Below are 27,651 nucleotides of genomic sequence, written 5' to 3' on the forward strand. Positions count from 1 at the left end.
AATAATTCTACAAAATTACAGAAACTGAACATGCCTTATATTCAGTTGAAACAAATTATTTTTTACATTAACGAACTTTATGGAGAATTCTTGTATAAAGTACTGGTTTGTATTTGTACATTTAAATTTTTTTTCATTTTAACATGTTTTATAGTTGATACATCTCAAGGTCCTCCACATAGAATTATTTGAAAAGTTTCACCAGAGAAGGATGTAATTCTTGCTTATATTTTGTTAATAAAATGATCAAATGCTCATTGGAAAAAAAAAAAGGTCACGGCTAGCAGAATGTTAGGTGAAGGTAAAACGTTTGTTAAGGACTCTCTTATTTCTCATCCTGGGGAGGGTGGGGTGGAGAGTAACACGTAAACCAACTAATTTCTGACTGCAGGTCCTTTGTTTTATACCTTCCAATGTGCATTTAGTCCTTTTACCTTTTAAGAACCAGTGACATACACCGCAACCAAACAGGTACACTTTCTGAATCTGTGACGTATCACTCCACTCCCCTTTCTGCTGGAATTCCAATCACACTGGAAGCACACTGTATGACCCCAGAGGACTGCTGCGGGTTCAGCCCTCACAAGCTGCAAGATTGGTGCTTCGGATCCCTAACCTCTTTAACACGTGAATTCAATTTCACTCCCTCTTCTTCATCTAAGAAACCAGTTCCTTGGAGGAGTTCTCTCCAAGCTCCTCACAACACAAAGCAGATTTATTTGGCAGTTCTTCAAATCCTAGGCAGCATCAGCACTGTGGGGCCCTTGTGCCTCTGGAAGATTCGCCAGAAGGAATTGAGGGTCCGATGCTTGCCGGTCTTTGAAGCCACAATGAGAGACTGCCCTGAATACCTGGTTTTCAGGGGCGCCCGGGTGGCTGTCAGTTAAGCATCTGATTCTTCATTGTGCCTCAGGTCGTGATGTCAGGATCGTGAGACTGAGCCCCATCTTGGGCTGTGCACTGGGCATAGAGCCTGCCTGGGATTCTCTCTCTCCCTTTGCACTCTCCCACCCCCCAACGCCCTGTTCCTGTGCATGCTCTCTCCCCCCACACCTCCAAAAGAAACTGGCTTTCACGGAGTCACACTTTGGGGAACCAAGGCTCCTGCCCATTTATCTGGAGTAATGCAATATTTCATTAATTTACTAGGGCAGTTTATTCATACTATGAGGTACATGGTAGAATGCAAGAAAAATCCGTTATTTTGACCTGGCTTTGGGTCTAGGCCCAGCCATCTGCTAACAGCCATGAGCAAGTAGCTTCACCCTCCTGAGTTCAAGTCTTCTCATCACAAAGAAGGAAAATGCTGCCGCTTTGCTGTAAAAATGAACCAAGGCAATGCAGGAGTGTCTGGTGCCCCACTTCCAAGTGGCAGGGAGTACAGGCTCTGGGATTCAACTTCTTGGGCTCAAATCTGGCTCTAGCACCTGGTGCTTAGGGGACTTCGGGACTCTTGTCCTTTAAATGGAGGTAATAGCAACTGCCTCAAGCGTGGGAAAACCTACATAAGGCACCTAGCATGTAGTATGTGCTGAATAAATGTTACTGTTTCTATCCTCACTAATGATTTCCGAAATATTTCTTCCAATGGTGTCCACACAGCTGATACATAAACTTCTACTGGTATCAACTTCTCTCTAGAATAAAGCAGTGTTCCTTGTTAGAATGGAAGCACTTCTGGGAGAGCTACCTATTAAAATCACTCAGGTTCAAAGAGAACAGCGTATCTTGTCTGACAGGAGAGTTATGCAGGGTGAACTGGGGGCTGTGGGCCATGGTTGGGGTGGGGGTGTGTGGGTGGGGGAACACAGAGAGCCTGGGGAAATGTGAAGACACAGAGTGTGCAGATCGAGTGGGCGTGAGGGGACTCCAGGCCGACACAGAGCAACTGGAAGAGGGGGTCAGAGCTGCTTCCAGAAAGGCTTTCCACTCAGGGCGGAGAATCACTGGGTTCATTTAGCCAACTGCAGCCTCATCCAAGTTCATGCAGATGCAAGCCATAGGAATTTGCATCTGAAATAAACTTATAGGGTTGCTGTTAATATGTCATCTTGGGATTCAAATACAGTAAAAATTCCTGTTCAATGTATTGGTTAGAAGCATTATAAATAACCTGTAAGACATAACCAGATAGATTTCTAACCATACATTTCATGGAACTTGGATTTGGGAAGTCCTCTAATAAACACCGATGTCTTTGGTTCTGCATTTGCAATGTGGCAGAAGCCCACAGAGATATTCTACAGGGACCCCCTGAGTTTTGGAAATGGTGGTGCTTATTTTATATGTCCATATAGCATCATGTGCACTGGTTTCTTCTGCGAGGAACCATGACAATTAGGACTCAACACCAGTGCTGGTGGGACCCGAGGCTGCATTTTGAACTTAATTTATAGAAGTCAGCCCTGGTCTGTAAAGAAAAGGGAAGGGGGTAAGGGTGCCCTGTCACAAGGGCGGGAGGGTGAGGAGCTGGCAGATCAGGTGAAGAAAATGGCACCACTGAAGCTGACGGAGGAGACATAAAACAGAACTATCATCAGCCAAGTGGGGGAGACAGCCATTCAAATAGAGAATTACAATAATAGTGCTTCAGGATGTTGTTACAGTTTTTCTTAATGGTTCTTGCTTAATTGGAATTTCTGCAATATCAACCATAAAGTAATTTTTAAGTTTCTCCTTGAATGCTCTTTTTTTTTTTTTTTTAAGCACTCAGAATATATAGATAGCAATAGCTTTCAAAGAATGTGTTATTTAAGCCTCCATACAGGGTAAGGAAAGTGATGTCATTTCCACCCACACTGGCTTCTCTTGGGTTCCAGGAACGTGCTTTCTGGGCTCCGGAGTGGGGACTCTCCTCTTCCCTCCGCGGGCACTGCTCCTCCCAAGCTTTATCGCTATCTGCTCATAAAAGCCCTCCTTGGCCACATGAAGGTAGCTGCCCCTTCATTTTCTAGCCCAGCATCCTGCTCCCTACTCTTCGAGCACTTAGCCCTGGGTCACTCCAAGCTCCAAGAGGGCGGGGCCACTAATTCATCCCTGCTTCTCTAACACACGGCCCAGGGGCTACTTGGAATCAATGAGATGTTTAATGAGTAAATTATACATTTTACACCGGAAAAAATGGAGGCTCCAAAGGCTTATGTAATGCATCCAAGGTCCTACGGCTTGTTCAGGGGTTTGAGCCCAGGACTCATGGGCTCCCAAGTTTGTCCTTTGACAATTCAGTGTTGTTTCCCATCTCTTGGAGAAAGGAAAATACTCTTTTGAGTGACAATGGGGACAAAGACGTGGAATCCAGCAGAGCCTCAGAATGCCATAAAGGCTGATCACAGAAACCTGTTAAACCCACAGCAAGGAAGGGGGCGCACCCCTGTGTGGGTTGCCTTTGCCTCCTGATGGACTTCCAGCGCACCTGCTGAACCCCTTGCAGCCGAATGTTATCTTCAGGGCTCCGGATTGGACTGAAAAACAATAGTTCTTAGGATATGTCTGTGGATTCAAAAAATCCCAAGGCAGGGAGATAGACATCAAATTCTTGGCTTCAGTGAAATGCCCCGGAGGTGCCAGAGGTGCTGTTAACCTCCGACGGGCGAAGTGAAACTATGAGCACAAGTACCCGAACCTGGTTCATAAAGCACCTTGAGAAGGAAGGGAGTAGAGCAATACCAAAAAATTCCAACATACCGCGGTTTCAAATGGAGCAGTAACACATCGGGGAAGAAGATAATAGGAATAGTCATAATAGCTGACATTTTTTGAGCACTGATTCTGTCCCACATCCTGTCCTAGTTGCTTATCATCAACGAGCTAGTTTAAACTTTACACCCACCTATGAATTAGGGACCATTAAGAGCCATATTTTATTTAAATGGGGAAAGCCTCATAGGGATTTGGTGCCACTTGGAATTCAAATCCAGGCAGTCTGGCTCTGGGATCCGATGCTGCAGCCCACCTCAGCTTCCCGAGACGGTGACTATAACTGCTGCGTTTATGAAGCGCCTGGTATAGTCCGGGCTCCACAGAGCTTTCAATGCATCCGCTCCCTGAATTCTCAGGGAGAATCTTCTCAGATGAGTAAAGTTAGATGTCCTAACAAAGCCACACATGATAAACAGCCAGAAGGGCACTTAATTAGCAGGGCGCCTCGGAAGGCTGTGCTCCTGATGCCCCCCTACTTTTACGATGTTCAGTCTACCGAGTGCCCTGTAGAGAGGCTCTACCTGGTGCAGTCCCGCTGGATGCTCAGCCCTTTGGAGTAAAACACCAAACCTTTTTTAGTGGACGTCTGTGTGATATTGTAGGAAAGTACTTTCAGTGTTGGCTGACTGAGAGAGTGACCATGAACTTAATGACTATTAGGGTGTTAATCATAAGAGCATCTGCAAGCAATTGAAAAATTAAGATTTTAAAAAAAGCAGCCTTCAGATCAAAGACAAATTCAGGGATGCTTTGTAATTTCTTTCCTCCTTCTGGGAAACCCTTTCAGACTTCTCTACTCTAAGACCCTACCGTGGTTCAGTGACATGATAAGGGGTTTCTTTCTCCAGAGAACTATTATTATTCAAGAAACTTTCAAAGACCTAACAACAAGTTGGCATCAGAGGAAAAGCCTATTCATGCACTAGAAAGAGCAGAGGCTTCAGGGTTTGAAAGCCAGTCCAGCTGTTTACAAACTGCATAACGCTAGGCATGGGATTTCATCTCCCTGACCCTTTGTTTGTTCTTCTAGATAAAGAAGTTTCACTCAAAAGTATTCACTGAACACAAACTGTATGTCAGGCAGTGTGCTAGGTCCTGGGAAATCCAAGGTAAGCAGTTTCCACTCCTCAGGATTTGCAGACTAGTGCAAAGTAAATACAGAGGTACCTGGCTTGTTGGGCTAGCGTGGCACATGGAGCGAACGGCATGCTCTAAGTGATCTGTGAACGGTGGTCATTTTTCTCTTTTCAACCTGTTATCTGAAGTGTAATGTGACACTGAGGTTAATAAATTCAGCAAGTAAGGGTTTTTGAGAAACAAAACTACTTTTGACGTTAATTTTTCAGGATTACTATAATAAAGTCATACTCCAACTATAATTCTTACATACTCTTTGATAATTTGTTTTACATTTTTATTATATACTCTAATGCTTCAGGTAAAAAGGGCAAGCAAATAATTCTACAGAAATTTATTTATGATTGTTTAGTGGCTTGATATAAACTACTTTATCCTGAAGCTTTAAGGCTGGCTGAAATGTTTGCCAGAGCTTTCTTAGTATTAGTGTTTCGAAATTAAAACATTTTATACCTTGCTCAGAGTACACTAGATGGACCATCAGTGGAAGCCACTGTCAATATTACTGTAATAGCGAATTCAGAGATTCTCACTGAATCTGATCCCCATAGTGATGTATTACTTTGAATAGTAAACAACAAAAAAAATGTAGGTCTTTCAATACACACATGAAAAGCAATGATTTTGCAGATGAACTCTTGTAGGGCTGGCTGCCTACCCTGCAGGTGTGTAAAGAAATGCATTTCTTCCATGAACAGTGAAAGCTGGGGAGATGACTGGCCCCCAGAGCAGATCACTCATGAATGGTCAATCCAACAGACCATGCCTCATCAATCTAAATGCACGCTTGACCCTCTCCTGAGTCACTTTGATAGGTGACACCGACTGGGGCCCCTCAAGCGGGACAAATTCCCATGTGGTAAGGGGTCCCAAACAAAGGCCCTAAATTTTGTGAAAACAAAGGTTCTTTTGTCCACTTTTCCAAAGATGACTCAATACCATGTTTTCCTAGGAAACTGCTGGCCTTGATTTTCATGGATTCTGAGTAATCAACAGTGTTTGCAAGGTCAGGAAAAGTGGCTATCGAGACCTTTCAGTGGGAGCAGGGATGGGACTATAAGTGATGTAACGGGCAGCAAAAAAGTATGGCCCAAAGCCAGTGACAAGTGGGGAACAGAATAACACAAATCAGCGGGAGAGAATCTGAAGTTAGGTGGAGGAGCCCATTTATTCCCGGGGCTGCTTTGGGGGCAGGAGAGGTGGACCCACAATTCCCAATGTTTGCAGCAGGAGAGCCTGCCCACTGACAGATTTCAGTCTTGCCAGGATAGCCAATGAGGTCATGCTAACAGCCATGACTCCTATTAACTGGATGCCCACACACAGCCCACTTTCTCATTTAATCCTATCATTTTTATGAGATAAATACTTTTCTCAAGGTCACCTAGTAAATGACAAAGGTGGAATTCAGGCTCAAATCGGACAGATGCCACAGTCCTTCCTCACCGCCACTAAACGATGTAGCTAATGTGATCCTGGTTGTTGATTAGAGCCTTAATAAAGCACTGATAGAGTTGGCTAGGCCACAGCTAGGTGTATGGCAAGGAGAAAAAAGGGAGGGTGGAAGGGAACTTATTTTTTATTTTTAGCAATGACTACCACTGACTCAACTCCATCCCCTCCATGATTTCCTCACACTGCACTGCCTCCCACCGCAGGTTCTTAAGAAAGGCAAATAGATGGGACGTCACGAGGCCATAACTTGTCAAGACGCTTACTGAGGATGGGCATAGTCAGATGAACCTACACGAAAAAGAGAGTAAAGAGAGGGAAGGTAGCTAATCTTTTGACTAAAAACTCCTGATCTACATCAAGCCAAATGGTCAGAAATTTTCACTGAAGTAGATTTAACCTGAAGACTATTCCCTGGGGGTGGAGGAGCTTCCCTGGGTCTTTTCTGGTTTTTGTCTCTGCTCACATACTCGATCCGACTCAGAGTCACACCACGTAGACCCCACGCAGCTAACGAAGTCAGACAACAACGAGACACGACTCTGGCTCAGGAAAGCTGTGAAAAACGGGCACAGTCACAGCCAGGCGCCTGCTGACCTCGTGCTCCAGCTACAGCACGCAGAGCTGCAGCACCAACCCCTCCGTGACACCAGACACTCGAGGAGCGCCGTTCTAGCTGCTACACGCTTTATGGCCTGAAGACCACCCCGGGTAACTCTGGAACTTGCCCACAGACAGGTCAACCCTGCAGTTCCCCCAAGAGTCAGGATACTGACCCAGGAGAGGCCATACTGGTTTTTATCACAGAGTGCAGGGCTGTCTGTGCTGTCCTTATGAATGAATCACCTCCCAGGATTCACACCCTACTTCGGGCCATCAAAGAATTCTAGCCTGCATGTATAGGCAAGTGCTCCTCCCCCACACGGGTTCCTCAGCACTCCTGGTTTAGGGCTAACTACGTGTGTGATGGCCCAAGCTGGGATCCCACGCTGGGGAGAAACGGGGGTTGCAGGTGAGGGGGAGTTAATGTTCTAGAGTGTGTGGGGGAGTTAATGTTCTAGAGTGTGTAAGAGCAGAGTTCCAACCTATACCAGATTCCCAGCTGTGCCATTTATTAGCTGTGTAACCTCTAAGTGAACTTCTCTGAGCCCCAGTTCCCTCATCTGAAAAGTGAGGTGATGTCGCCTATAACTTAAGTTGCTGTGAGGATTACAATGCGTTAAGGTGCTCGTGAATGCCCATCACATGGTGAGCATTCAACAGTGTGGGCCACTATGATGGCGATGGTGATGGTGATGATGATGGTGGTGGTGGTGGTGATGATGGTGATGGTGGTGAGGGTGGTGATGATGGTGAGGAGGCCTAGAAACAGAGACTGTTTCACAGTCTATCAAGTAGGAGCAAGAGAAGCTACATAAAATAGGTTGTGGTAATGTGCTCAGAACAACGAATGGCCCATGCATGGAGAATACTCAGTAAATGCTATCTATTCCTGTCCGTGTTTCTGATCTTGGATCATGTAGCTGGAATTCTTTTGATATAGCTCCCCAGGTATTTTAATCGCCAACATAATGAGCAGAGTAGGTCCTGCTTGGTCAGCAAACACTGACCATTAAGCACTCATGGAGGTTTTAAGACTGAAATCCCAGCATTCACCAGGTGTGACGTGGGCACATTACCTTACCTCTGTTAGTAACAGCATCTATCTGGTGGGTTGTGGCAACAATTACATATGGTAATACATGGAAAGCACAGAAAGAGCTCACTTAGTGGTAACTAACATTCTTGTGACCGTCAGAACCGTTTCATGAGGTAACTGTGCATGGAATTAAATATGAGCAGGTCAAAGTTATCTCATTTTCCACATATCTGTGATGCCTAGTCCAGCACCTGGAGTAGAGTGGAAGCTTCATGAAACATGGCTAAATAAATGAGTAATTGTTAGCCTCAGTGATAATTACTAACTGATCTAAGTCGGCCTGCAGGATTTCCAGTATCAAGATGGGTGGCTTGTCACAACTGGCATGATAGTTACAAAATCTCAGTTGGGCTGAGGGAAGCCAAGGCCCTCTAAGGATCACCCTGAGGGTTCTGCAGCGGACAAGGGACAGAGAACATGTAATTGCTCAAGTGCCATAAAGGCCAATAATTGTTAAGATGCATGGACTCTTCCAGCAGGAAGGTCTTGGCCACAGGTGTGTACTACCGCGTGTGTGTGTGTGTGTGTGTGTGTGTGTGTGTGTGCGCGCGTTGGGGGAGGACAAAAAGAAAGAAAGATGAACAGGACCTGGTAAATGCCCCTGGAGAGCATCCGGACTAATAGGATGCTGGAGTTCTGCAGGAAGAGAGACAGAACGGAAGGAGCGTATGGGGTAAGGTCAAACCCAAGTTTGAATTTCCAACTCTGCCCACTAGCCAAGTCATTGTGCTTCTCTGTACTTTAGTTTCTTCATCTGCAAAATGAAGGTCAGATTACCACATGGGTTATAGAAGGGATTAAGTGAAATAAATTTTTTGAAGTGTCTGGCAGGAAGAAGTGCTTATTAAGTGGTACTTCTTGCTCAACAGAGGGAAATCTAATCTCAACTGTGAATCATGAAAACCTGCCAATGTAATAAATGCTCATGCTTCATTTTTACCATTCTGTTAGTAATTAACTGCTTATCATAAGCTCAAAGACATCACTTGGCACAGGATACTGAAATTTACCCAAGCTTCTCTCCAAGCTGGGATTGCAGGGTTAAACTGCATGCCCCTTTCTAAAGACTCTCCCTACACTGAGCTGTTTCCAGTTCCGCTTGATACCATTTCCATTCTCATCTTTGCATCTTTAAGAATAAAAAGTAATTTCTTGTTAGTGTTAGAAGGGCAAAATTGTAATTACTTATTTTATGGTGCATGTCCTTGACTACCACCAAGACTGAACCTTTTCTGACAGTATACGAATTCTGCCAATACAGGACTTTAAGTTGAAAATCGGTGATTCAAAACATAAAAACTGTAGCTAGACTGTCAGTAGCAACTCTAAGTATGCAAGATATATATGCATATATAACTGACAATAATCTGAAGAGAAAACAAAATATAAGTGTTAGTAGCTTACTCTGCTTTCCAGTGAATTGCCTTTATTCCTAAAGAAAGGAGAATCACAATTGAGGAAATTTTATTATCTCACTGTTTTATTTATATACATTTTAACTCTTTACCATCATGATGGATTTTCTGAGTGATTTAAATAGTAACACGCAAAAAACACTGATGCTGTCACACAGTATTTCATTTCCTAATTACTATTTCATTCAAAGAACATCCTCTGTCATCTTTATAATCAGAAAACTAGGTTCTCAGAACCACCAAGAGTATTTCCAAAAAGGTAAGATTAGGACATAAAAGAATCCCCGATTTGGTTTGAGAGAACAAACATGAGATGCTCCGGAGGGGCAAGAGAACAAGAGGGGAACACTGGAGGAGAGGAGACCAACTCCTTCTGTAAAGGAGTATCCCACACTATCTGACCCAAATCCACACAGTACGCATGCCTGGGGGAAATTCACTGCTGGTTACATCACGTTTTGGCTTTCTAGTCCACGTGGCCAAAAGGCCTACCAGGCGCACCATGGTAAACGAGCAGACACACTTACCGTGGCGTGTGAGATGGTCAGAATCCCATTCTTGACGGCGCACTTCCTCCTCTGCCACACTTTCCGGAGCCTACAGAGCAAGTCAAACACAACCCGATTTAGTAGCTGGTTCATTCTGTGACGTGCAACCATATCGTGCTATGTATGACAATCATTATAAAACAGGAACAATAGAACAACCGCAAACCAAAAAAACCACAAAACCAGAACATTTTATTTTATGATCCCGGGCGGAAGGTAGTTCAGACTAGTAGGCATATCCAAGGATGCTCATTACAGCTCTGTTTTGGGTAGTGAAGCGGGAAACAACAGAAATCTAATAGCAGGAGAATGAATAAATGCTTTTTAGTTACATTCATACTATTGACTATTATGTAGGAGTTTAAAAGAATCAAGTAACTATGTATGTGCTGACATACACTTCTAAAGCATACTGCTGATTGAAAAAAGCAAGATATTTTAAAATAATTCAGGTATAATTATGTTAATATAATGTTAAAAAAACTCAAAGGATAAAACGATGCTCTAAACTGTCTATGGGGATATAAATATATGTACAAACATATAGAAGAGGGTCTGGAAAGAAGCACAGTACACTGACAAAAGTACTCTTCTCTGGGAAGGAGGCCCAGACCCGTGGCAGGGGTGGTGCTGAAGAGTTTTTAACCATTTCTGTGAATCTTCTATAAGAAGGCTGTCCTAATCTAGTGCTTCTGTAATTAACTCTAAAGAAATTAAGAAAGTAACTCAAGACGTCTGCCAGGCAAGAAGGGGTGGGGGTGGGGCTGCCTCAGGATATAGAGAAAGGAGCTCAGGGTCATGGATCAACATGTTTGGTAACTTGTACACCTCTCCTTTGGGAAGGCTGATGCTTCTTGGAAAAAGCCAAAGAGAACTCATTTCTACTTGGAAGGTTTTTTGGTGATGCTGTAGGTACAGGTGAGCCTCTGTGTGGTGGATGTGCACATGTGCGGGCAGGTAAAAATGTACTAGTTAAGGGCATTTCAATGGAGAAACAGACACGTACAGGGAACAGTGATTCTCTGGCCTAGGAGAAGCCTTCTCGGGTACCTAGTTGTCATGGAAACAGACAACATCAGAGGAGGGGGCTGTAGCTTCTCTTGGGCATTTAAAATACTATCATCGTGTGTCTCCTTTCCCCTCTTAAGTGGGTCCTGTAAGAAACCTGCCACAATATGAATTAAAAACCAACTCTGAACACAGATAATGTTGTCTCCTTGTGTACGTATCTACTAGCAGCACAGTGTATTCCAAAGCATGCTTCACAGTGGGAAATCAAAATCTGATACCACCTGAGTGAGCAAAAGTCAACTGAATACACCACGCTCAAAATGCTAGTACCTTCAGGAGGTGATGCAGAACTACTGGTTGATGAAACACCCTCACATTACAGCTACATCACTGACTAGGGAAATGGCTGATGAGAGAGGACACCTGTCCCATGATCGCACCTGCATTTGGTTAATGTAACCAGTGCTATGGTAGTTTTGCATCCCCTCTTAGCCTCATAAAAGCCTGCTGACACAGGTGAGCCATCCCCTGTACACATGAAGCCCCAACAGGTGTCATCTTTCTCTATCGACAGGTTTTAAGATAGCCACCAACCAACCACAAATCAGTCAACCTTTAGGAAATTATCCCGACTCCGTTTATTCATTTTATTTAGTAAAATCGTTGGTCATTTGTTGTTCTTTTTTTTTTTTTTTTGGTCATTAGCTTTTTTTCACATGTGTATTAAGGAAACACAAAACCAAACACAAAACTGTATTCTTTTGTATTAGTAATAGAGCCAAGGAAGGTAACACAAAAGCATTAACCTTTTGAATAGAAATTGCTCATGTGGTGCCCCCAGGTAACCAGACAAAAGGGAGCAAAATCAAGTCAATCCCTTGTACAGCCCCATCTCTGTGAATGTTCTGAGAGCTTTTGTTCCTGAGATTTCTATGGAATGGCCTGAACACCTGTACTTTCCCCTCTCTGTACTGAGGGCTTTAAGAATGCTCGCCTGAAAAGCTCCTGAATGGACATACCAAGGACTTTTACCAACTGTTCAGACAGTGCCAGAGAGAACACCACTTATACCATCCCCGGACCTCAGAATTCCAGAAAAGGAACTGTCTATTAGAAGGTGGTCTGGTGTAGCTAAACAAGTATCAGCTCTGACGCTCGATCACTTGGGCTTCAATCCCAGCACCAGCGCCCACTAGCCATGGGACTTTATTCATGGTACTGACCTTTTGGAGGCTTGCCTGCCTAATCGGCATCATGAAGAAAATGATGCCCATCCGCTAGGGCTATTTTGAGAAAATATATGTAAAACCATCACTCCTATGCGTTATAAAGCTTTCAAATTACTTAAACAAAATCTGAAGTGTTTTCCAAATTGTGTAATAATCCTTCAAGTAACAAAGAGTATTCCAGAACTAGGATAGAAAATTACTAAAGCAAATGATCCTTAGGAGAAAGTCATACGACACATCAGCAGTCATGGTTAGCAAAGTGAGTCTGTCTTCATGTATAAACATTGCAATTCTTTCCTCTTCCACAGACGGCAATGACAGGCCAGTCTGGGTTATCATTATTCACCCTCTAGAGCCTGTGCAATTATGGGAGGCTGGCCCCCTGGACTTCCAGCCTCATTTGCAACAGTGCTTTCCTTATCTTCCCAACAGACCACAGGCAAGGTGAGGGTGAGCCCACCTCTCATGTACCTTTTACCTTCCAGCATCCAGCAGACTGCCTGACACTACGGGGCTTAAGAAATGTGTGTGGAATGAGTGCATGAAGAATAGACCAGAAGAAGGAAGTCAGGTGTGTGAGTGTATGCCAGCTGATGCCTTGTGTACCCCAAGGGCAATCAACAGCAGCGATGCCCCCTATGAAATATAAAGGGGAGATACCCTGGCATTAAGTCCTAAGATGCAGGAAGAATTTGGGCTTTCTTTTTGGCTGTAGGATCTTAGCCAAATTACTTAATCTCTCTGGATAAGTTGCCTTATCTACAGAAGGTGTCAAATGAGAGGAATGAGGTCCCTGGCAGTGCCCAGCAGGCACACAGCACATGCTCACAAGGGAACGCTTTCCCTGAACATTTTAGGGTTTGAACCAAACAATACCTACGCAAAGACTCTGTTGACTTTTCTTGAACAGTTAGATATTAACCACTTCATTTAGAAACAGTCAATTCTAATGTCAAGAAGATCCTTGTGCCTCAAGGCAAGCAGTGTTAAAACTGCAGGATTAATAATTTATGTCCCCGAGATACCACGCCCTTGGGGCTACAATCTGGTCGCTGTGTCTGTTAAGAAGAGCCCAGTTTAAAACTGTGATTTGGGTAACTGGTGTGACTTTTCTTCTTCTACTGTTTGCAAGACGTAATGGTCAACATTCACTGACTTTCTACAAAGCGCCAGGTGCTGTGCTCTGTGCTGGGATGCTTTTCTTTCTCTATGCCCCTATCTACAAATCCTGGCGGCCCACTGTCTAGACTCTGAGCCCTTCTTCCCCCTCTACAGCTGTTCCCTTGATCCCTGTTCACCTCTGACCTGGCCTCCCACTTCTAGCCTTACATCTTACACAGCCGTTCTCAGCCTGGCAGCTAGGGAGCCTTTTGAATGAGTCCAATTATGGCACTCCTCTGCTTAAAAGCCTCCAATGACTCCCATCTCCACTCGGCGGCTTCCAAAGCCCCCCTTTTACCTTGTCTCCTATGACCCCCAGCTCCTCACTCTGTCCTAGCTATGCCTAGCTCCTGTGTGCATCACAATGGGAAGCATGTTCCTGGCCATCTCTACAGAGATCTGAAGACAATCCCATCAGATCTCTGTAGAGATGATCCTCTCACTTCCTGCAAGTCTTTGCTCAAACACCTCCTCACCGAAGTCTTCCCTGACCACCCTGCATAACTGCAAGGATCACTCCTACACGCCCCAAGTCCCTTGCTCTGCTTTATCCTCTTCCATAGCACCTGTTACCTTCTGATCTCCCACACAGGTCCTTCTTTATTGTATGTCTCCCAACTTAGAATGTAAGCCCTATGAGGCTGAGGACTTCCTTATCTTTCGTGTTCGATGCTGTATTCCCAAGTGTCTCTAACAGTGCTGGACATACGCTAGAAATTAAAGACATCCATTGGACGCATAAGTAGTATGATAAGCAAAACTGACAGAAATCAGAAATTTAGGATTATAATTTATAGAAGTAATGGTTGCAATTTTAACAAACAAATAAAAAAAAGTCTACATCTTAGATAAAGTCAAGGGGTGCATATCCACAAGGAATAAGAAAACAAGAAGCTTTCCTTCGAAAAGAAGGGCAGTACAGTAAAGTGAGTAATCAGGATTCTACGTATGTACTTATTGTGAAGCAGAATCACTACTGGAGCAACGGAAATAAGCCGGTGTGGCAGCACCAGGGCAGCAGACGGCACAAGACGAGGCTGGAGACAGAGGCAGGGCTGAGACCCTGTGTGCACTACAAGCAGGGGAATGACTTGATGTGCTTTATGTTTTCTAAGGCTAGTCTGAGTGCTGCGTAGAGATGCAATGGAGAAGGGGAGGGACACAGAGTGGTCAGTTAGCAGGCTACTCAAATATTCCAGGAGAGACAGCAGTGGCTCCTCCGAGGGCAGGGCAGCAGAGATGGCAAGAAATGCGTCATGCCCTGTTAGAAATGGAAGAGCTCATCGTGACAGTGGCTGTGATGTAAGAGGAAGGAGAGGACTCGGGGTTGACTCCCAAGATTAGGTTTGGGTGGCCAGGTGGGCACCCCAGCAGAGAAAAGGGCGGATGAATCAAAGCAGAGAGGTGGGCCAGCATGAAGTCTGCAAGCCACTTGCTTGCTTCATGTTCCACTCAGCACCTGCCTTCCTAAAAATGGCATGCCACAAGTCCTCAGTGCTTTTTAGGGACCACAGGATGGTGACTGCTTCCTGGAAAGACAGCAGGTTAAATCAGCTGAGGGAAGCCAGTGGGCTCAAGGTCGGAAGCTAGTGCATTAGAAAATTCTGAAGTGTGCTTTCCTGGCCAGCGGGTGGGAAAAGCTCCCAGGCTGATCACACACAGGAAGTGCTAAACATGCGGGGACAGCGGGTGGGCCTTACACATACCCATCACTCTTCTTCAGCAGGTAGCCCTTCTTCTCGCTGCCGTACTCCTTATTGCCCTGCAGCTGATGCATGCTGTACCCTCCTTGTCGGCTCTGGGAATCCTAGAAAGGAGAAGCCACAGATCAGACCGGTGCTGGACACACTTCTGGAGTCCTTGCCTCTATTCTGCCATTGAGCCTCTCTCCACAGGGCTGGGGCAAAGAGAATTATGGAACTTTAAGAGCCATCAGGTCCTTGCCTGTATTTCAGAGGAAACTGGGCAGGGAAACAATCACTGGAGACACAGGCAAGTCTGAGGCTGGGGCCTGGTCCAGAACTCCTGTTTCTAGCTGGAAATCCAAGCTCTGCTTCCAACACACTGCGGTGACAGCATCGTGGGACTGAACCAGGTGACATGGGAAGGCAGGAAAAACCCAAGTGTCTCACAAACGAAGTGCATGCAACCCGAAGGACTTCTTCCCTTAGGTACACCTTTTTTCCCGCCACATATTTTCCTAAAATACCCACAATAAAAAGTATACCTTCTGAGTGAGGTACTGGGAATTACCAGAAATTCTTGGTTTGTAACCAACAGGGGCTCCACAAAATAAGCTGTTAACCATGATTTTAATGAAAAAAGATGATTCTTTGGCTACAAAAAGTGTATGATGTGGTAAAAGGGTGACCAGGACCCACAAAACAAAACAGATGCAAACCAGCCTGAGTTAACTTTCACACTCTGCTGATACTTCCCTGTCGTTTCTAAAGACTGTATGACCAGATACAGCCATTACACTTTGAAAATGTACGAAATAAACCAACACAGTGAACTGGAGAATGAGAACATGGGGTTTAGACACAGAAGTAGGACAATACATTCTCACAGAAAGTGTCGACTTACTCTCCTAGACTTCGATCAGGAAGGGCAAAAGCAACAGAGAAAAAAGGCAGAACATTTGAAAACACAGTTAATTTCATTGATAGTCATTGCTCATGATTTAAGCACTTTTTATAACATACAGAGAAAACACCACTGTAAAGATAATTAACACCAGAACACACGCCACCTTCAGAATCACATAAACTTCAGGGGACGGGACAATAAAACATCTTTGTATTTGTCAAGTTTTATTTGTCAAGGTTATTTAAGTGAAACCAGAAGAAAACCTGCATGGAAGAATATGAGGTACACATTTCAAGATAAAAATGGGTGACAAACTTCAAAGCATGTGTTTAGGGATTCAACACCTCACTGAAACCTAAATTACTTCAGAAAATCTAAAAAGAACCAAAAGTGGTAGGAGGATTCTTTTTTAGTTTTCCAGGCAAAAAGAACATAACAAAAATATCCAGTTTAGAAGCAATACTTGCAACGTGATGGTCGAGAACTAGAAGTAAACTTAGCCACTGGTTATGTACTGACGGCCTGTGGACGAGATCCCTTCAAGGTCAGGATGGTCTCTCTGTGGCACTGAGGATCCTTCTGGACCAGACGGCGTGTGCTCAGGGCATGCAAATGAATGTTACCGACAGTGGAAGGAAGAGCTCTAGGACAGCAGCCTTGTGAGGCTCTTCCACACGAGAGGAGTTCTGCGTTCAAAACCATGTCCTGGGGCGCCTGGGTGGCACAGCGGTTGAGCTTCTGCCTTCGGCTCAGGGCGTGATCCCGGTGTTACGGGATCGAGCCCCACATCAGGCTCCTCTGCTATGAGCCTGCCTCTTCCTCTCCCACTCCCCCTGCTTGTGTTCCCTCTCTCGCTGGCTGTNGGGCAGGCACTGAGGACATGGCCCCTGTCCCTGAGGTGGGTGCTTACACGCTGACCATGCATCCTTCTCCCTTGTGAAGGTAACAGAGAGCTGAATGCTTGCTCTACCAGGCAAGGAGACTCACCCTGAAGAGCTTACAGGCTCTAGTCATTTCCTTAACCTGAGTCATTTGTCTGTAACTGGCCAGACTCCCTCCAGCTGAAACAGCTAGTGACACCATTTCAATCACCTGGGGAGGGGTGGGGGGTGTGGCGGGGTTTAGGAGTCTCTTTAGAAATTCTCCTACATATTTACTTTTAATGATCAGGGCCCACAGCCTTGCACTCATAGTAACTGGAACCCCAAGTCCTCCCTCATAGGGGCTTTTAGGCTTTCTGGATGGAGATGTGACTGCAGGACCGTACTCTGGATCAGACGGGCGAGCGAGGCAGCCTTCCTCCACCAGCGCCGCCATGACAGACGCCAACAACAGCAGTGACACGTGTTTTTCCTGAAGGGGGCAGCAATGTGTCCATAACACTAATAAAGCACAATCAGGATGGAAAATTAGGTTGGGTGGTGGAGAGCTGAGGCATGGGACGAAACAAGAGGCCGGGTACAATGAAATCCATGGAGCTTTCTGCTTCCACCCAATGACATCACGTGAAAACCACTCAACTCTGGATCTGGAGTCAGGGATCGCTGCCATTATCCATACCTCCCCAGAACATTAAAAACAAGATCTGAAATCTCCCTGGATAAAAATTCTTATTAAAAGAGTAACTGTTCCTTGGAATGCTTTCCAATGAACGAAACTGCTCTTCATCTGCCCATATTTCTAGGTTGGTCTGAATGCTTTAAAACTATGCATCTCTAACAGCCTGTTTGCTAATCCTTTAAATAAAACCTAAGTTTAAAAAATAAGAGTACCTACCTTTTCTAAAGCAAGGATTTGGATGTTAATAACTTATGAAAAATACCAGTCTGTGAATTTGCCTCTAAGACATTCCTTACATATAGTTATCACTAGCCTAAGTAAACTTTAAATTCTGAATAACAGCTGAGTGGATCTTGCTTTACATTAGGCAAATATGCTTTTCAAGGTGAATAAAGTGGCTGATTTCCAGGCTCTGACCTCAGAAGCCTACTCCATTAAGCTGAGCAGGAAGGAGGCAGCACGTTTCAGAAATACAGCATCAACAACCCTACATTAACTACTGATGAGTTCTATGGCTTGAAAGTAGTCCTACAAACAATTACTTCTGCACTTGGAGAAATGATGGCTATTTAGCTTGCTTTGCAGGGAGCTCTAGATAAACGAAAAGAGGGTTTTCTTTTTGGAAAAATAAATCATGGAGAATTAACACTAACAATAATAAGCAAAACAAAACACGATGGAAGGAATGAAATAGGTTCTGAATCCTTTGATAGCATAATAAAAATTAAACATGTATTCAGGAAAGAGAAATGCAAGTAACTTCATTCAGACAAAAATATAAAACTAAACTTACACAATGAACTTAAAATAAAACCTTGGAGAAACTCCATAATGCGAGCCAAGAAATGTAAACTGTAGAATGAAACTATGGTGTCATTTTTTTAGTTCAATTCCTTATTCTCTATTAGCGGTATGGACAAATCACCTTACTTTCTTCTTACAAAACCGTACTAACATATAAAATGCATCATTAAGGAGTAAAATATCAAATCTTTTTAAACTGCATGCAATTACTCATTGATTTAATGGGGTTACAAATGTTTGTGGTAGCCAACCTAAAACTAACCTCTATTATAGAAGCTGCAAATCTCTCATGTAAGAGATACATGAAGTGGGCAAAGGATTCCTTTTGTTTACTATTTACTGAGTAGCTTTTGGGTGCCAGACAGTGTGTCAGATACTGCAGAGAGAGAGATGAGCAAAACTGAATGTGTCAAACACCTTGCAAACTACATTATGACGGGCTACTAAGACAGACTCAAACAGAACACTGGGATTTTGGGAAAGATTTATGGGTATCATTGTTTAAAATATTTTCAGCTCTAAAGATACTTATGTAGCAAACGGTTCTCTTGGGAAGTCAGGTTATTATAAAAGCTTAAGATCATTAGTTTCGTAGAACATCTGCCAGAAGTCAATGAACAATTTTGACAAGAAAACACAAGTCCACCAAAAATCCGGGGATCTTACTGACAGCTCAAATTCTTGGAGCTTCCTTTAAAAGAGTCAAGTTAGAACCTGGTGGGGGCAAAGAGGTTAAAGAACTTGCTGGGTGCTTTTAATTTCTCAGGTCATTTATCACAGTAGTTTCCGCTCTCCACGAATAGTAGTGCTATGGTAAGAACTCTCTGGTGGACAGTCTCCTTTCTTGTTTGAGTCATTAGAGATCATTACCTACTAGCCTTATTTTGCAATGAGAGATAATAAACAGCATGGGAATGGAATAAGCGTGCTGTGAAAGATCAATTTTACTTGTAAAATACTCTGGACATGGAGCTAATGAACACATACCATTTACTAGTTTGGGGTGGTTTTAAATCAAATCATGTGCATTTTATTGTGTACGCAATCCTTTGGCTTAGTTGCAACTTTGTTCTTTACCTACTGGGAGCAGATTACATCAGTCTCTATCAAAACAAAAAGGGACTGCTTTGTTTTTTCCCCTAAGAAAGCTTCCATATACAGGAAGGAGGTAATACTGTACAACAAAGCAAAGGTAGGAAGTGGTTAAGTATGTTTAAGTACAAAACCTTGCAATTTTCTGCCTAAACAGCAATCTACTTCTTACCCTCCTCCATTTGGGTCCTTCTATTGCTCTTACATGGAGAAATCCTTCTAGGGGACCACCTCTCCTAGGATTTGTATGCCAGTAATAAACATCTTCAAAAGAGGCCTCCAAACACAGGTACAGATGTTGGCTGAGGCCCTGGACAATATGGGTCCACACCCTCCTGGCCTCTGATGCCTACTTCCAGTCTGCAGGTGCCCAGGGTGAAAGGCGCGTAGAATTCTCCCGCTCACTTCTTAGGAAAGAGAACCCGGTTGCTTTAAAGGGTGAGGGTTGCTGGTGTGGGGCTTCCGCGTTTGAGGAGGGCTGCCTTGTTTTTGTGTTGGACTCATTAACCCTTCCAGAAATTTTCGGAATGTACAGTCAGTTTGCCACTGTGAGGTGATATCATGAGGAAATGACAATATAAAAAATGCTCTGTTATGTGGTTATTAAATATTGCATTGAGATACTGCACTTAAATTCAATGCATCATAATTTCCAAATATAAACAGGCACATTTTAACCCTCCCCTATGTAAAAAACAGTGCTCATTGTTTAGTTTACCCTTGGCATGAAGTCCATACCCTGTTGTGTGTATCCAAGGTCATCTATAACTAGGCCTGAGTTTCCACCTCAGAAAGCCCACCTCTCAATCTTCCGCACTCTTGGCCCCCACACTGCCGGGCGCAACTGCTGACAGCGCCAGGCGGATTCCATTTCGGAGTCCTCTCAGTGTCCCCCCTCTGCAGGCATGCCCCTTCCCAGCAGATCTCTTATGGCACCAATACCACTTAGGGTAGGACTGCTGGTTTGTATGGCTGGCCTGCTCTCTACTAGATGATTCTAGAAGATTCTGCATCAGCCCTCCTCTGGCTGCCCAGAAAGACAGAGATGGCCTAAAGAGGACATGGGTGTGCCATTCACCCTGAAAGGACACAGCACTTCTGAAGTGCACATCTTCAAAGCCGGAATGGCAAACCTAGGGCCCTGGAATTGGAGCTCGGGCATTAGGAAATCTTTTGTACAAGGAGGGCAAGGGAAATAAAGCACAGTTGCTACACGGGGAGATGCACTAGTTATACGTTTGTATCTTCTATCTCGTCTGTCCCCACAACCACGGTGGCAGGAAGCTGGTTACACGCCTATTTTGCAGATCAGAAAACACAAAGGCAACATCCCAGGCTGCCTCAATTTTACTGGTAGCCCTGATGGAAACACAGAGATCACCTACTTCTTTCTGATCAAGTTGAAGAGAGGATTTTATTAAGTCTCGGAGTGCGGTTAGCTGTTTCTTTTCTTCATCCTGGGTCTGTTTTATCTGTGATGGAAAAACATGACTTTCATCACGTATCTTTTATACATTTATGAGCAGAGTTTAATTCATCCAAATATACCAGTCATCAAACAGTTCAATTATATGTTGATTTCCTTATTAAAGTCTTTTACATGGTCTCATTTTTTTAATATGAAAGGCAGAATTTTCTCATCTTATGAAAGTACCATGAGTTTTGAAATTAGTGAGTTAACACAACATGCCTTCTTATTAAATAATACATCTAGGCAAGACAATTAACTCTGAAGGACCATTTTAAACAAAGTTAAGAAATAACACTAGGTCACTTGCTTCTGGTTTTTCAAAGGGCGGTAGCAGGAATCCCATGATGTGATTAAATGGGCCAGAAGAAAATGTGAAAAAGGACCAGAACCCAATGGGCTACGGTATACATGAATGTTTACACAGGGGCACCCAAGAGTAAGGCACTGGTGCTGCTTTTTTAATCAGCTGAAATTTATTACAACCCGAATCATGTTAACTACTAAAAGACAACGGCGGGGGGTGGGGGGGATGCCTGGGTGGGTCAGTCAGATAGGTGTCTGCCTTCAGCTCAGGTCATGATCCCAGGGTTCTGGGATGGAGTCCTGCATCGGGCTCCCCGCTTCTCCCTCTCCCTCTGCCCCTCACCCCCACTAGTGCTCTCTCTCTCTCAAATAAATAAAATCTTAAAAAAAAAAACAAAAAAGATAACGGGAAAAAGTACACAGCTATGTGTTTTTAAAGTTACGTAAGTAAAGTCTAGATATCTGACAAAAGAGAGAAAATATAGAACAAGCAAACCAAACCAAAAGAAAAAATCATAAACATGCCTACTCTGAGACAGTCTTAGGTTTTATCCTTCAAGGTCAAACATTCTTTCTACAAGTGCTGACTGCAGGGCACTCACAGATGATGCTAATGGACCGTGGACGGACAGCCATCCAGAACGGATGGTTACACACCCATTCATCCTATGCCCCCCAAACATACTCTAGGATATTGGACCATCAAGGCCTTCTGAGTTAAAGTGAAGGCTTACCTGCACTGGGTTTATACTGACAGATCACTTACCCCGCTTTTCTTTAAAGCTCTTCTAATCCAGATTTCAAATTTACTGATATTTATCTACAAAAGCAACTTAAAATGCATGCATTTTACAAAATACTTACATTATATAAATCAGCAGCCAGTTTTTCGATGTACTGTTTCAATTTATCAGCTGTTTTCAAGCCATCTTGAAAGAAACTACGATGGAGAACATCAGAGATTTACCAGAAGTATGAAAAAGAAATGAACCCTAATTACCTGTAAAATCTGAAAATACTAATATATTTACTCTCCACCCACATAGCAACACAAAACACTTATAAACGAATTTCAGTATTTTATGAATATACACCAACAAACAGATTACGGGCACCATCTGACACGTGCCAGCAGCTGTCACGTAGACATTGCAAATTACAGCTGCGGTCCCAACACAGCGATTTCATGTGCACACCCATCTATTCATAGAAGCAGTCCTCCTGGTTGTGCTGTATTTGAATTTGAAAGAGAAAGACACACGTCATAGCTGGTAGAATATTATGAAGATGAATTAGATGCTCTGAGGAGAGAGGAAACTTATCTAGAAACAAAGGCTGCAGGAAAGTTAGCCATGTTTCAGGTCCCCAAAGAACCCCGGGCACACGCTTGAAACACAGGAAGTCGGATCGATGGTATCCTGCCGTGTGCACGGCCAGACTGCACCATTTCACCCTGAGCGAGAACCAGCACTGACAGGCACCGAGCACATAGCAGAAGCTAAACATGCTTGCATTGTATGCGAGTTATGTCACTCACCGCCCCCCCCCAACAACCCGAATGAGTTCCCAAGCACTTCAATCCCATCGCCTTTCCAGAGGATAAACTGAGGCACAGGGTGAGTACATCACTTGGTCACACAGCTAGGAAGTGGCAAGACTGGGATTTGGACACCCCTGCTCATGACGACCAAGTGAAGAGATCTCCTGTCTGACCCCTCCGCCCAGGAGTCCCACTTGTTTCAGCATCTGTAATGTTCTCTATCCTCCTGGAGGCTTCTCTACCCTGCCCCACATCTGCTGCTGTTTCCCCACCAAAGAATGAGGTCCTTGAGGATGAGGACTGTCTCATCTCGGGATCGCAGTGGGGCCAGCGCCAAGCAGATGCTCAGTGAGTGACAAGAATGCAGCACTATCAAGAAGTTTTAGGGCACATCCTAGGATCCATATCTCTATATATAATTAGCTCAACATGGACAATCAACGGTAACAATACATCCTTATCAGAACTAGCCCTCCCAAGAGTGAGTACTAAAATCCCATATTTTTGAGAATTTTTTCAGGTTGACATCTTCAGCTGAGAACAGTTACTAAAATAAGGAAGAGAAATACTATCTTCAGAGAGTCTTTCTGCAGAGGAATGGGAGAAAGGAGGGCTTTTTGGTTAACCATTTAACTTGAGAGCTACATTTAAACTCTTCTAACGTTCGGCTGTTCACCACTGCCCATCGGGATGAAAGTTAAACTTCTCAGTATGGAACTGAATACAACTCATGCTCTGGCCCCTGAATGGCTTTCTGATTTTATCTCCTACCATCTTCTTTAAAAAACTCTGGACTCCATCATGCTACCTTTTTTTCAGTTCTCCCTGGCCTTTGTATCTGCTGTTCCCTCTTGCTGAAATGCCCTTCCCCACTATGCTTTGACCGAGGAGGCAGAAGTGTGGCTACAAAGTCAATCACAGCAAAACCACTTCTAATCTCTGATACTAAAATAATTTCTCGAGAAAGGGTCTGAAGTGTAAGGGGAATGCTATCAGGACTCCTTACAACAGAAAATGGGCTTTAGGGTCAGAGGATCATGGAGTAGAATCTGTGCTCAAGGATTTACTAGCATGGTTCCCTAGTGGGTCACTTAACTTCTGCTCCTGTTAACTGTGTTCAGTGGGGGCGGGTAACAGAGATAACACGTATGAACTCGCTCCCCAAAGCGCTGGGTCGTTAGGACATGCTCAGTACGTGTTAGCTTCCTTTCCTGAACTGCGTGGGTTTATCACATAAGGAATCATATCCTTCCCCGAGGGATAGAGATTCACTGCAGATAGGTTTGTATTTCATTTTCACTTTCAACATGAAGGAAATTTAATCATCTTTTTTTTAAACGTGAGTTTAAATGACAATGCTTTAGATTTGTATTCTCCAATCGGGTAGCCACTAGCAGCTAATGTAATTAAAATTAATGTAAAATTCAGTTCCTAAAGTCTTACGAGCCACAGAAGCCACACGTGGCCAGTGGGTACCATGTTAGACAGTAGAGAATACCACCATTTTCATCATGGCAGGAAGCTCTACTGGGCAAACTGAATAAGCGAACTCAGATTTGAATAGCACACTGGAATGTTATAAAACACACACATTTTAAGAAGAAGGAGGGTACTGTTTTTGTTTGAGATGGCACTGATAAAAATGACAAGTTATTTATCAGCAGGTGAAAGCAAGCTGGAACGGGGACAAATTCCTACCAAAGGCTGAAGAAAGACCCCAACAAGTCTTTTCCGAAGTTTGAATTCTTTAGGACATTACAAACACAGACTAAGAAAAATAGAATGAGAAATCATTTTAATCTATAATATGACCCAATTTTTACAAACAAATCATATACATAAATCCAGTAATCTTCTGAGTGAGATTATAGGTTTTCTTTTTTGTTAACTTCATTTTCTAAAACAGATCATATATTCATACATTAGGCAAAACAAAATTATAGAGAAGAACCAACATTTTGTCTGGAAGGAGAAGGTTGAGCTGAGCCCCTCTCAGAAAGTTATGCTAGAGCTCATTTCTGGTTTTTGGTGAGAAACAAGAACAGGAGGCAGAGGGGACAAGTTGCAGGGAGAACAAAACCGTCTTGACATTGGTAACACAGTCATCAGTCAGCAAAGGCCAACATGCTGTTGACTGCACTGTTGGTCTGGTGACCTGTCCCCTCTGTGCCTGACTGTCCCCTCCTTGAGCAGTTCAGTCTCAGCCACGAGTGGGTGGGACTCACAGTTACAGTCACACATCACCTGCCACAACAATTCACTGAGGGCAGCGGGCTTCTCTGTTCCCTGTCTCCTCCCTCCAGTTCACTGGCTCTGGTTCACTGGAAATGCATGAACTTTGAAGTCAAAAGCATATCATGTTTTGGCTCTCAATTCTCACTGTGCATATAACCTCGGGCAGGTTATTGACCCTGTCTGAAAATGAGCATGATCGCCTCCAAAGGTGGATGTTTTCTGGCTTCCAGAAGAGACAGATGAACTACTACAGATAAAAGTGTTCTGCTAACTGGAAAGGGAAGCACAAATGTCAGGTCTGATTACCTGTCAACCTGAACATGGGAGCCTTCCCCACAGAAGGCGGCATTACCTCTCTGACACCCCACTTGTCCCTCGGCCACTTTCTGTCCATTACTGAAATACGATGAGATCTTTGGAAAATAATGATGATTAACAGTAATAACAATAATGACAGCTGGCACATAACTATTTACTCTGTGCCATTTGCTATTGTGCACAATTAAATATCCCTTTTAAAGTCTCATTAGAAGCCAACAAAATAGATAATTATTATTATTAACCTGTACCAGACTAGGTAACTGAGGCCCAGGTGGGTCAAGTCGTTTAACTGGGGTCATCTAGTCATTAAGGGCAGAGTTGGGATTTGAGTGTAAGATTCCCAGCTCTGGAGCACAGGTAGTTAAACACATCAGGCTGAGCTGGGTCCAAATCCTGGCTCTCCTGCTGAGTAACAGCATCATCTCTGAATCCCTGCACCTCCGTGTCCTCATGCAGGAAACGGAGATGATCCCATGTACCCTGGAGAGTTCTTGTGAGCACTGCAATAATGTTCTTAAAATGCCAGGCATAGAGAAGCAGTTCAATACATGATGGCCACAGGCCAGCAAAATGAGCCTCATTATTTCTCTGACCTTAGAGAGACAGCTGCATTGGCTCTGCTTTTTAAATAAGCAGCTTGGAAGAAATATGACCATACTTTAATGACCCAGAGTGCCAGAAAAATGTAAGCTGCCAACTGATAGGCAGAAGGACACTCACGTTTATCCCGACAGGCTGCAACACACCCACAGCTGCAGAGGGCAGGCTCCTGAGTGTGAACGGTCACCCGTCCATCAAGCAGAACTCACCCTCCTCAGAGTGAGGCTGTCTTCTCTAACCTGAGAAAGTTGCTACGTACTTCACCTCTTATTCCAGCCAAACAATGAGAGGGAAGGGAGATACTATGTTCTCTCTGCTTTTAATTTAATTTCAAAGAAAGAGAGACAGCAGTATCTTCCTGCTACCCCAATCACATATTCTGTTAGGATGCCCTGTAGTATTAGAGAGAGTATGGTTCTTTAAAACACATCAAATTATAAAACAAATTTTAAAAAATGAAGTGATTTCTTCACACATCAACCACCAACCCCTCCCGAAAGCTTACTTCCAAGCTTCAGGTCCTGATGTCCAGCTAGCCAGGGTCACATTTTCTCCTAGATATATTCTACACGTGTCTTGTGGGAGTTAAGAAACTTAAATGGCTAATTAGTGTAAGTACTAATTAACCGCAAATCCATCTCAACAGTTCAGGTCGAAGAGCTAGCTGAGAGTGATATGCTGGGCTCATATACAGAGATTCTTAAAAATAGAGGTGCCCAGGCCCAAATCCAGGCTTACCAAAGTCAGATTTCTAACATATTAAGAGCATGCACTCTGGAGTTCCAGAGACCAGGGTGTAAGATTTGGTTCTGTCACCTCTTACATATAAGTTCTATGAGGGCATGGATCTTTGTTTTTGTTTGGTTGCTGCTTTCTGCATTAAAAAAAAATTAAGATAAAATTCATGTCATGTAAACTTCGCCATTTCACAAAGTGTACAATTCAGTGGTGTTTCGTATATTCACAGTGTGATGCAACTGTCCCCACTACCTAATTCCAGAACACGGCCGTCACCCCAAGAAGAAAGCCTCCTCCTCTTAGCAATGGTTCCCAGTTCCTCCCTTGCCCTAGCAAACAATACTCTGCTTTCTGTCTCAGTGGCCTTGTCTTTTTGGACGCTTCACTGAAACGGAATCATACAATATGGGGCCTTCTGCATCAGGCTTCTTTTACTTAGAACCATGTTTTACATGTTCATCCGTGTTGTAGCATGTATGTGGGTTTGTAACCCTCCTGGGAGCTTCCTGGCTGTGATCTGAAACTGGCCCCTGTACAGAGAGGGCAGAAGAGACCTGAGAAAGTGGCAGGCCACTCCGGGTTGGCAGGTGACAGTTTTCATAACAGCAAAGGGAGCGGACAGGTGAGCGTTGTCTTGGGCGGCAGCTATAGGACTGGATCCCTGCACCTGCTCTCCAAATCCCCAAAGTTTATAGAGGCCCCAGCTGTGCTTGGTCATGTACACACCGGGCAGGTGTTCTCAACGCCACATCACCACCTCAAGGCTGTGTCCTTGGGGCAGCCTCTGGGAGTGGGAAAGGCCAGCAGAACCCACATTCCAAGGACCGGGGAGGGAGGGAGGAGCCTCCAAGCACTAGGGGCCAGCTCATGGGGCAATCGGCAGTCCTATGGCCCCAAAGTACTCCATTGCACTGTGATACTGTATTTTGTTTGTCTGTTCATCAGTTGATGGATATCTGGGTGTTTCTACACTTTGGCTATTGTGAATAATGAGGCTACAAATATGTATGAACACATTTTTGTTTAAATACTTGTTTTTAATCCTCT

The 27,651-nt window shown here is 44.0% G+C and overlaps 1 protein-coding gene across 8 annotated transcripts in view; it reads right to left on the reverse strand.

Moving 5' to 3' along the window:
• Positions 1-27,651, reverse strand: part of ASAP1 (ArfGAP with SH3 domain, ankyrin repeat and PH domain 1) — a 335,958-nt gene that overhangs the window by 66,916 nt on the left and 241,391 nt on the right. For 4 of the 8 annotated variants that reach the window (XM_019794951.2, XM_019794950.2, XM_034668625.1 and 1 more), the window contains 5 exons: positions 22,035-22,110; positions 20,782-20,868; positions 15,938-15,946; positions 15,058-15,158; positions 9,930-9,999 (listed from right to left, as the gene is read on the reverse strand). In XM_019794951.2, coding sequence (XP_019650510.1) covers positions 9,930-9,999; positions 15,058-15,158; positions 15,938-15,946; positions 20,782-20,868; positions 22,035-22,110 — 343 coding nt within the window. The remainder of the gene's footprint in view (positions 1-9,929; positions 10,000-15,057; positions 15,159-15,937; positions 15,947-20,781; positions 20,869-22,034; positions 22,111-27,651) is intronic. The other 4 variants (XM_011219411.3, XM_034668622.1, XM_011219409.3 and 1 more) reach the window with 1 other exon arrangement.

The sequence above is a fragment of the Ailuropoda melanoleuca genome, chromosome 9 (assembly GCF_002007445.2).
Source record: "Ailuropoda melanoleuca isolate Jingjing chromosome 9, ASM200744v2, whole genome shotgun sequence".
NCBI classification, from domain to species: Eukaryota; Metazoa; Chordata; class Mammalia; order Carnivora; family Ursidae; genus Ailuropoda; species Ailuropoda melanoleuca.